This window comes from Gossypium hirsutum, chromosome A08 (genome assembly GCF_007990345.1).
Source record: "Gossypium hirsutum isolate 1008001.06 chromosome A08, Gossypium_hirsutum_v2.1, whole genome shotgun sequence".
In the NCBI taxonomy this organism is placed as follows: domain Eukaryota; kingdom Viridiplantae; phylum Streptophyta; class Magnoliopsida; order Malvales; family Malvaceae; genus Gossypium; species Gossypium hirsutum.
The window spans coordinates 89,631,708-89,643,371 of record NC_053431.1 but is presented as its reverse complement, the minus strand read 5'-3'; the positions used below and the strand labels follow the sequence as shown (position 1 = coordinate 89,643,371).

The following is an 11,664-nucleotide window of genomic DNA, read 5'->3' as shown; positions in this document are numbered from 1 at the left end:
ACCATTAACGATCCAATTTTTTATATTTATTCAAAACATTCGATTCAATAGGTACAAGCTCTATTTAAAAGACTAGATAACATAAAAAACAAATAGGAAAAACAAATCGTTACCTTCGATGGGAGAAAATCGAACGTTTGGTTGAAAATCTGAAAAACCCACTAGTTGGATGACAAGGGAACTTAATGGTGTTCTTGGTGTCTTTCTTTGAATTCAAAAGGGTTCTTATGTTTGAAGGATAATAGAAAGCAAGAGATTGGAATAATAAAAATCAAAAATTGAAGGATAAAATTATGAGGTTTTCTTCTCTAATGGATGATACAAACAAAAGGGATGAAGGGATTTCTTTCTCTTTTTTTCATTCACATCAAAAGTAGATTTAAAAGGGAGAAAATGAGCTGATTTTAAAACTATTCTTAATTAAACTCATTTTACAAAACAGTCCTCTATTCAAAAGTAAAGGTCTTTGGTACTTCAGTTTCAAAATTTGATTTAATTTTCAAAAACTATAGTCGAATACAATTTTGAGTTACCACAATTCAAAATTTTTGAACCCACTTCGAGCCAAAATTCCTAATTTATCATCGAAACTTCTAGGCTTAATTTTGGGGTGTGACAAGCACAAGATTCTTTTCGATTTAAAAATGAAATGAAATTATAGGTAAAAAAGACTTTGCATAAAAAATTATTAAAAAAACCGCTTAAAAAAGAAAAAAATGTATATATAATAAGACTTGAACCTAAAATAAAAAATTCTCTAAAATCTTAATTTTACTATTTTAACCAAAATCTCATGTTTCTATAAATATAGAATTTTCATTATTTTTAAAATATGATATATTAATTTTTTTTAAAGTTTGTGTTTGGGATTATGATAAAATTAATTGATTGATTCATTGTTTATTCATTAATCAATATAAATTTGGTACAATTATTTGTGAATTTAAAATTCATATTGTTATATTTTATAACATAATCAAATGAAATCTCAACTAAATTCATGTTGAAAGAAAAATATCAATAAAATCGGTTTCGATAAAATTCATTGTAGTTCCAAAAATACCGTGCTCACTACAATTACACCAACCAATCAATTAGATTTATATGTATTTCATTGAATTAAAAAAAATAAAATTTATTTTTTTCATATTAGAGAAAAAATCTCATATACAGTAGGCTTTATCTGTATTTGGATTTAAACATTTTCTAAGTATCTAAGTTTTTTTTTTGTCTAATTTGATTTTAAAATTTGACATTTTTTTCTTAATTTGATACTTAAGTTTTTTTTTTGTTCAATTTGATAATTGAATTTGACATTTTTTCCCTATTTTGATATTTAAACTTTGTTTGTCCAATTTGATGCCTAAAATTATCAAATGCTATACAAATTACGCTAAAACACTAACGATGTTAGTTTTTATAATGAGACAAAAATAACTAATGTATGACTTGCATGTGGTAGATTATAACACTTTCACCTACATTGACTATCAATGCATACACATCACATTGACAAAACGCTCGTACTCACAAAACTTCTTTTGACAAAAAATCATTATAAAACAAATTTAAGGATTCCAAACATTCATGTTTCCAGATTTCTAAAACCTTGTGATGTACTTCGCCTTTAATTAAATCAATTTTCAAATGTTAAGAAGAGGTAAAAGCATAAAACAAATTTTTGATTAGTTGACTTAGAAAACACAATTTTGGGATTAAAACAATAAAACACTCTCTTATAAATAAAACCACTTCCCACTTTAGTTTATTAAAAGATTATTATCAAGGTCTTAAAACACTTTTCGAATCATTTCTAAGGTTTCGTTATTAAACTATATCGTTTCGATCTTGTTCGGGGTCACCTGTGGCTTGAAATTAAACACAAGTTTTGGCATACAGGCAGAGGTATCAACACCTCTCCTTCAGGTATCAGTACTATAACACCCTTTACCCGGTCCGGTTTCTAAACCTGAGCTATAGGAGGTTACCATACAAAAATCACATAACATTTACATGCTTTAAACATGCATGGCGGACCATGCCGCGAACTAATAGATGGCAAATCACTCTAATGAATCGTTTAGCTATGCCTAGTATTTCAGATGGCTAAACAGCAAATTATTCTGCAGACACAATTTTGGAAAAAAAAGTATGGCGGATTGTTCCGCGGATACCCCACACTACGGAGGATCCCCCAGAACTTAAAATGCCGAATATAACTTAATTAAACTTCATATTTATTATCATACATCACAAAAACTTAAAACAATCACCTTCAAAGTTTAACAAGTTTGTTTACAAATAACCAAGAGACTATATAAATGCCACTTAGTGCAACCCAACTAAATCAAGAGTCGACTACAATTTTTAGCAGATAATGTGAACTTCTTGTTGATGTTAATGCGTTCTATACGCTCAAAATCTACAAGGTAAAAACAATATAGATGTAAGTATTTAGAATACTTAGGCTCCGTTTGTTTCGACGTAAAATCTTTTATGGAAAATATTTTTAGCCTTTTCCGATGTTTGTTTCATGTAAAATAGGATGGTTAACGTAAAATTACCCCATTATTCCCGTAAAATATCTTATCAATTTTTTTCCATAAGATATTTTTCAAACTAATAAGGCTCTGTTCATTATAACACCCCTATACCCGATCAAAACATTGGGTTAAAACATCGAGATGTTACATTCTCTACTACATTCTTCACTTATCAAATATTTTCTTATAAACTTTTTGTCATAAAAGTTTAATATTCACTAATTAATCATATTAAATCAATTTTCTTTTTTGTTACACTTTGATCACATAATTTATCTCAATATCTTATTTCACATATCAAATTTCTATGTATTTCACTTCTATTATTTGATCCATATATTTTCTTAAGTTTAACAATTTAGTCCTTGTTATCATAAAAATTTCATATTTCACTTTTACAATACTTTATGCATATTTCATCATCTCATAACACATTCATTAAACTTTTATCATAATTTCCTTATTCACATATTAAATTGTTTCACACTTAAACTTTTGTACAATTTTCAATTTAGTCCTTATTTCCATGTAATTTATTTTTCATCATGTAAGCACTTTAATCAAATAGTTCATTATAATATCTTATTTCACATAACAAATTTTCATGCATATCATTTCTCTTGTTTCAATTATAAATTTCTCAAAGTTTACAATTTAATCCTTAACATCATGAAGATTCATTATTTACTATAATTTCACCTTAACATCACTTTGCAGTCAATTCACTACTTCATTTAAACTCTTTATCATAAACCTCAAATATATGTTTGTTTCATTGAAAGCAAATTTTATGAAATATTTTCAAGAAATTTTCCAAACAACAGAAAATATTTTACACAGATTCATCCAAACACCAGCAAATATTAGTTTTTCCAAAAAAGTAAGTCATTTTCTAGAAATCATTTTTCGAAAGCCATTTTCAGTAAAAAAAACGAAGCCTTAATAAGTTCATACAAGTTCAAAAGTTTACTTACCTCACATAATAATTATACGATAATTTAATATGCAACACAAATTTCCCTATTAGCCAACACAATTTGCCAACAAGGTAAGTGCATATACTTCATCACATACAGTATATCGAGTTTACAGTATGATACAATAACACTTTTCATATACAATTCGTTCTCATAAATTTCCCTTTCATCTCGTTTTCTTACTTACCAATTTTAGATTTCACATGTTTTGTATTACCCGATGAACAGGTACGCTTCACATCAGAGGCTCATTCGAGCTAAACATAAACAGGGGTGTCAGGTTATCTGTCTAGGCTAAACCTTTATCGACATAATGAATGTAATACATAGTTTTAGGCGGGTTCTGAATTTTGCTAGTAAACCAAAAGTAACTTGAGTGGTGTAGTGCTATCTGCCCAATTGTTGTTTTAACTTATAGTTCGGATGCATAGTAGGTATCCGATTGTTCTCAGAATGTATTAAGTTATAAAGAAGCAGAGATTTGGTAAGAGTGTTGGGGATTACTGCCAAAGGTATTGTACGACTAATTTATTGAGTTGTTGTGTTAGTTACGTTCTAACGAGGTAGTTGGAAGGATCAAAGGGACGAACTAGGAATATAATTTTTTTATTATAAGAACAATTATAAAGAAACTTTATTAAGTTTGATGTTTCTCATGTTTTGTGTGCATATTAATTTGATTATTTCGAGAAATGTCACTAAAGTTTAGACTTAGAATAAACATTGAGTTTATTCATTAAAAAATCTAGGCTAAAGCGTTGAGACATAATATATTGTGATACATGAGAGATACTACTCAAATTATAAGAGAAAATATCGCTATGATTCGTGTATTATGTTTTGACTTTATGTATCCATGGGCAATACGAACCAAGTGGGAGAATGTTGGAATTGGTTATTGTTTTGGTTTGTGGGGTCATTCCCATGTTTTTGTTGCGCTCCACTTTCACATTGCATGGTGGTTTGTGGAAACTTCCTTTGTATGCGTGATAGTGGGACGTGTAATTGGTGTTTTTTTGTGGGGAACTATCACTATGAATACCAACTAGCAAAAGGTATCTAAGCATCGAAAAAGAAACACAATTCCATTTTAAGGATAATGAATTATATATACCATCAGTGAGGTTTTTAAGTACTTAGAAAATTTTGATGATTTTTAATTTTTTCGTACAACGTGTTTAATAGTGGTGTTATGATATTTGAATTTTGACATTTAGTTCAAGAAATGACTTGAGATATTTTTGTTCGATCTTGTCCGCTACTATATATTGTAAATCATTATTTATGTTTTCAGGAAACTCTCAATCTCAATGGGAGGGGACGAGGAGATGGGTACTGAGTCAGATGAGAACCATGAGCGTGCTTCTAAATCAATCCTTTCAGGCCCACTGGGTGAGGTTTTAAGGATTCCATGAAAAGAATGAAATCAGTTACAGTGTTATGGGTGGAAGGTCCAGTTAGGAAAAAAACTGTTGGCTTTTCATCGATGAGCTTAGGACATTACTCCATCGTGGGTTAGCAGTTTGGAAAGGCTTCTAGGCATGAGTATGTGACAGTTCGGCATGCGAGCATTTTATTAAGTGCTTCCATTGAGTTAATCATTCACTCCATGTTTAATTGGTTTCAGACCAAGAAGTGTTATTTAGTTGAAATATATATTCGAATATTAAATAAATTGAAAAATAAAAATAAAAAATAATTTATATGGATTCAAATTAAAGAAAATCCGTTGATTTGTGTATTAAGGGGGCGGGGGTGTTGTTCATACACATACGTTTAGAGTTCATTTAACTTGCTTATCATTAAGAATGGTCTCGACCACAGCTAAATATATGATCTTATTCGCTTGATCCCATGATTGAAGGGGGGAAATAAGAAAAAAGAGTTCGGCTTTTCATAAATACAAAATAATGTAATTATGAACATTAAAGAGTTTTAAAATGCCAAGTGGGCCAATATCAAGGGTTGGACCAGTGTGATGTTATTGTGCTGAAAATGAAGGTTCCATAATGTTTTATGTAAGACGACTGACATCGATTGTTTAGTTTTCTTTAGTGGTCCAGTGAGGTGGATGCTAATAATTTACTTATGATGATGATAATGGAAGCATTAATCATTAACTCCTAATAACAACATACTTCTCGAGACACTATATCCCTAACTCAATTACATGATGCTGCTCAAGCCCTAGGTTTACCTCAACCACTTCCTAAGATCATTTGTCGACGGTGGAAAGATGTCTTCTCCATGACCAAGACTATCTGCATAACAAGATGACAAGTTGGATTTATGTTCCATGCCAAAATGGCCTCCATGACTGCTCTTATAGCTAGGACTTCCCAAGTTATAATCATAATAAACTTCATCTTTAATGCTTTCTTCAACACCACTTTGTTCAGGTGCTGGGAATAACAAACATTTTTTGGCAGATCCCACTTTCTCTCTTTCCGGGGTTGAGCAGTGTCTCTGCTTTGGTGCACTTTGTGACCGAACCCGAGCCATAGCAGATGCTGTAGCGGCCATGTAGTTTGGGATTGCTGCAGCATTACCACTCACTCTATGGTAAGATCCTGTGTTGGGTGTATGAGCCGGTGATGGGGGGAACCTCTCTTCTTTGAGGTATCGAGGGCTAGCTGAGTAAATTTGGAGAGGCTTGGCCTTTGACGGAGATGGTGTGATTGAGCGAATGGGGAGACCATCGATGGTTTTGTGGAGAGGGGACGCAACAGAAAATGAACTAGGCCTTCGTTGTTGGTAGTGGTATTGACTGTTGGGGTTCTGGGAATGGGGGGCTGAGTAAGAGTAGGGTCTAGAGGTGTCGATTTCAACAGTTTTTATGGGATCTATGTGGTCAGATGACATTCTGCCTGTACTCTCCCATTGCTTCCTTGTTGTCCACCGATCAACCCATCTGGTTTTTCCGTCAACCTCGTCCTCACTTTCAACAGTGTTTCTATCACCTGTCCAAATCTGGTTAGAGAATGCTTGAGCGAGAGCCTTTTCACGCTTCATGGTAGCTTGCTTTGTCTTCTGCAAAATGGCTTGAATCTCCTTTAGTGTTTTCGGGTGCTCGTCCCAATGGGTCCTCCAATCATCGTCATACTTGCTCTCTTCTCTAGAGTACTGCATCACAAATTACAAGTTCAATAAACAAGTACAAGCTGTAAGCTGTTGATGAGTTGAAGCTTAAAACAAGTCATCTTTGAGTCGTATTTCTTACAATGGAATTCTTGTCTGCAAGATACGAGCTCCATAAGGTGTTGGTCCTGTGATCACTGAATATAGAGTCCATGCTTCTTTCATGCACAGAAAGCCTCTTACGTTGATCACGAACCCGGGCCTGCACTCGAGCCATAGCCTCCATGCATCTGAGAGTAATATTCGCTCGCTTTCGGACATTGTGTCCTCTCACTAAGGCTTGCAGCTTCACCAGCCCCTTGAGTGCCCGAAGAGCTCTCTTTGCCTTCAAAACCACAATTGTTTTTCTTAGTCCAAAAACCTTTTCCTTACGAAACCAATATAAATTATTCAAGAAACAAAGATCATAGCTACGTTATTACCAGATAACCTCTGAAAGCTGTCTGTATAACAATAGCAGCGAAGTGTTCTCTCAAGAAAACGGAAGGCCTGGTGAGCCGAACAACTTCTACAGCAGCTTGTGCGGTTGCTACTGCTGCTTGAGCAGCTGCTGTAGTAGCAATAGCCACTGCAATGGCATGTGATCTTTGCTCAGCTTCGGGAACGGTATTCAGTGCTGAGGTTTCTGAATTAGTGGCAACTTTAGCATTGGTTATTGTGACTATGGTGCTTGCTTCACTGTGTTGTATCACTGTTTCCTGATACGAAGGCTTCTTGAAAATCCATCTTCGTTTCCCTCTTTTCTGCGCAAACCAAGAAAAAGAACATTGAATTAAAGTTAATCACATGCACAAACAAAAACATTCAAGAGAAAAAGGAAAAGTTGAAGAGAGAATAATAACCTTCTCTTCTTCCTCTTGTTCACCATCTTCTCTCCTTCTACAGCTCCTCTTATCGTTTTCCTTAGTAGGAGACCTAAAGGCTTTCTTGACTGCAGTCAACCAAGAGTTTCCTCCAATCTTCCCCATAGAAGAGTTGACACAAAAAACAAAGCTAAATGAGAAATGGTGCTTTTAATTCATAGCTTCATAGGAGCTTCACCAAAGGGGAGTGGTTGGCATGTTTAAATGCAAAAGGCTTAGATATAAATGAAAGGGAAGGCAAGGACAAAAGGGGTTGATAGCAAGGTTAGCTAGTCGTTGCATTTGGGAATAGTCGGAACAGTCACTGCATTATATTATTAAGCTTTATAAAGCTGATGTGTGCAGTGAATAAATGCTAAAAGATATGGTGTTTGCTTGTGGCGTGGAGAACACTAATGGACTTGTGTGTCAGGCAGTTTTTCAGACAAGATGAAAAAGTGAGTGAGTAACCTCGATAACGCTGAAAGTTGGATGGATATATATATAATTATTACTGAAGAAGCGCTAGCCATCAGGTGAGGTTTTGGTTTCGCCTTGCTATGAGTGCCTCCTTTAAGCTAATAAAAAATTGACCAAGCTCTCTCGGCTCTTTCACTGTTCGAAAGTGCCCATTGTCCATCTCATAAGCTTTGAGAGATACTGCAAATTTTTTTCCTAGGAAGGATTTTCATAAGAATGTTGGCATGATATAAAGGATTGGATTTATTCTCACCGAAATCTTTAATTTATCCTTCCGCTTAATCCACACACTTTAGTCTTTAAAATTTCTTTTTTTTTATTATTATTTTAGTTTTTAAAGTTTTCTTTCTCACTTTAGTACCCTACATTATCAAACATTCTCAATTCAATTTTTTAGATTTGAAAATTTAACGAATGAGATATTCAATCAATTATATGCCGCTAAGACTCATACAATAGTATTATCATCCGAAAATACCTAAAAATCATTTTTAGAAAATAAAAAGTTACAAAAAATTATTGAAATTATAAAAATAAAAATTTTAAAAATTACTAAATTAAAAAAGTAAAAATTTTAATATTTTGAATTTTATAAATCATATTTGTTAGAATTTGAGTATAGGATTGTTGTATCTCGAAAAGATGCCATTTACCTTAATTGTTTTATAATTCAATCACTATAAATTTATAATTGGTAAATCTTTTTAAGAAATGAATTTGGATATATATTTTTTAATTATTTAAATAATAAAATAATGCTATTTCAATTAAATAATAATTAAAGTAATATTTTTAACTATTTCAAAAAAATTTTACTATCTCAATACAAATTATTAGTCTCTAGACCAATATCTTAATTTGCAAACAAATTTTTTTAAAAGTGAAGTGAATATCTAAATATTAACATACACATCCGTTACCTTAAAAAATTTGAATCCTAATGTTTTTTGAATCCTTAATATTTTTTTATCACAATTACAAATCAAATGCCTGCAAATATCTAAATATGCCATCGTTCTACCTAAGGTCACCATTGTTGTTAAGTGTTTGACCATTCCAAAGAACTATGGTACAAAATAAAGAGAGCATTTGCACGATAATGGATGAAGGAAGTTACTCCAGATATCGTTTTGATCCGATTAGTAAATTTTAGCTAATTTTAAATCAAGTACTTTACGGACTAAATTGAAAAGATAAAAAATATTAAAAATAATCTAATTACAAAATTAACAGCGGACTTATGAAATTAACCATCTAAAACTCAAGAATGTGAAATTCTAAAGCATTTTGTAACCATTTTGGACTTCGATTGCCTAACCAAAATATCATGACTAAAGAACAAAGCTTGGAGAACTGGCCTTCAGAGCAAAGGCATCACGTAGCAACGTGCCTTAAAGGGAGGCCATTGTCCCGATGACGTGAGAAGGGCGTCCCAACGTCGAACCTAAGTCCTAACGATGTTCAAACGTCGTCTCGACGTGCCATAAAATTTTGCAGCAATCAAACTAGCAATTTGGCAAACTGAAGTTTGGACACTTCCCCACTTACCATTTCGTGCATTAAAGGCTTAAACCCAATCCGAACAAGTCACATAATACATTCATACAATATTTAAGATATGCTCATACTCATCACAACACATCATGGCATAATTTGACTCCCTAAGTAAATGGTACATGCATGCATCCAACATTAAACTCAAAATCAATTACTTAATTTGCCAAATTAACATGCCGTGCTTTTCTAGGGAGCCTATATGCACAAAATGAACCAAATGGCCAAATTAATTGATGTACTGTTCTAACACCCTTAACCCGTATCTGTCGCCGGAACAGAGTTATGGAGCATTACTGGAACTTTCAGAACATTTACAGATAAATCATATCAATCACTGTTCATCTTCTGAGATTATTCAAAACGTCCCTTAATGGACCCTCTGTAACACCCCTCACCCGTATTCGACGCTGGGATAGAGTTCAAGGCATTACCGGGGCTTTACACTTATAACACACTATTTGGGTCGTAAACTTTTGCTCAAATTTAAAACCTTTCAACCATGAATATCTCGTCCCTTATACAGGCCTTCGAGGCCTATAACATACCTAAAGGCAATGCGGGACAAATTCGGGCACGTTCGATAAACCTTGGGCTCTTCAAAAAATTTTCCTTATTTTAAAGTGTTACACGCCCGTGTAGATGGGCCGTGTGGACTCACACGCCCGAGTGACTTGGGACACGCTCATGCCCTTCGGCCGTGTGCAACATTGACTTATCAACATGGCCATGGCACACGCTCGTGCTTCCTGCCCGTGGACAACACTGTCTTTTAGACACGGCAAGGATACACGTCCATGTGGCCTACTCGTGTGCATTTTTTATTAAAAATTTTAAGTGCAAGGGACACACGACCATAGCCCACCCTCATGGGAAAGAACCGCACGTCACACACGGCCTAGACACACGCCCGTGTGTCTGACCATGTGGACCCTAATAGGCTATTTTCCAAGCCTTAAGTCACCCCTTTCTACTCCTTAAACCTAGTGGTTACCAAGTTCGAAGGAAAACATGATTATACGCTTGTAAATAATCTTGATAAAACTAGTTGTATGGAAAACTCATATCATTGGTTTCATACATGCAAGGTTATTTCCCATTTAGTGTTTCTGGGTTTCCATGTCACTTTAATTCGTCCGAAATTGGCTCGTTCATGTAACTCATTGCCAATTGGTAACAACCCATCACTTGTAAATAAAACCATACCAAATTCGTAGGTCATAGCCTACTTCAATTAAGCCAATTGTCATGGCCATATACAAAAAGATAAACATATTTTTACATGCCTTCATTTGGCAAATCAAATGACACATATAACAAAATACTCAAAAACCCTATACATGCCATTGAACAAAATAAAAATGTCTTTATACCAAAGCTTGACTAGTTGATAGTGTGTCGACTCTCCAATCGTCTTCCAGTCCTTATGAGTCCTCGAGCTCTGTAAGATAGGGAAAAAGGAAGGGGTAAGCATTTACATTCTTAGTAAGCTCGAATAACAGGAAAGTAAACTTACCAAGCATTTAACATGCATCCATGATAGATAAGGAAACCAACAATTATTAAATGGTTCTATATTACATGCACTTAATCAATAAGTTAGTAACATAATCAAGCATCATATAATTTAACTAGATGAGCTCATCATTCAACATCTTATTTACACAAACATCTCATGTTAATCTCGTTGAGTTTCTAGGAAATCTCGATGGAGTACCCATTAACCATCAATTCATACAAATGATCATTCCCTATACGCACTCTCGCAAACCTTACATTTTACGGTGGGATTACTAGTCCAGGCTAAATCCCCCATTTTATGAACTGATAAGGTGATGTCGGGATTACCAGTCCAGGCTAAATCCTTTAATACGACAAGCACCCTTAATGAGCTTGGATCTGAATTACCAGTCCAGGCTAAATTCAGACCCTAATCGGATTACCCGTCCGGGCTAAATCCATAATGCACACATATTCTTCGGGAGGCTCGACCATTCAAAGGAACACCCGTCTAGGCTAGATCATTTTAATATTTGAGATCAACGGATTACCTGTCTGGGCTAAATCCTTACTGCAACATATACAGGACCTCGTTACACATATCTATCAGGGTTTATCCATCGAATCCCC

The 11,664-nt window shown here is 34.0% G+C and overlaps 1 protein-coding gene across 1 annotated transcript; it reads right to left on the bottom strand.

Annotated features, from left to right (window-relative positions):
- Positions 1-5,612: 5,612 nt before the first annotated feature.
- LOC107955222 (protein IQ-DOMAIN 14) lies at positions 5,613-7,819 on the bottom strand. Its single transcript, XM_016890952.2, has 4 exons — positions 7,501-7,819; positions 7,081-7,401; positions 6,741-6,983; positions 5,613-6,643 (listed from the first exon to the last, which is right to left on the bottom strand). The coding sequence occupies exons 1-4, from the start codon at positions 7,624-7,626 to the stop codon at positions 5,714-5,716; spliced, it is 1,620 nt and encodes a 539-aa protein (XP_016746441.2). The 5' UTR covers positions 7,627-7,819; the 3' UTR covers positions 5,613-5,713.
- Positions 7,820-11,664: the final 3,845 nt, after the last annotated feature.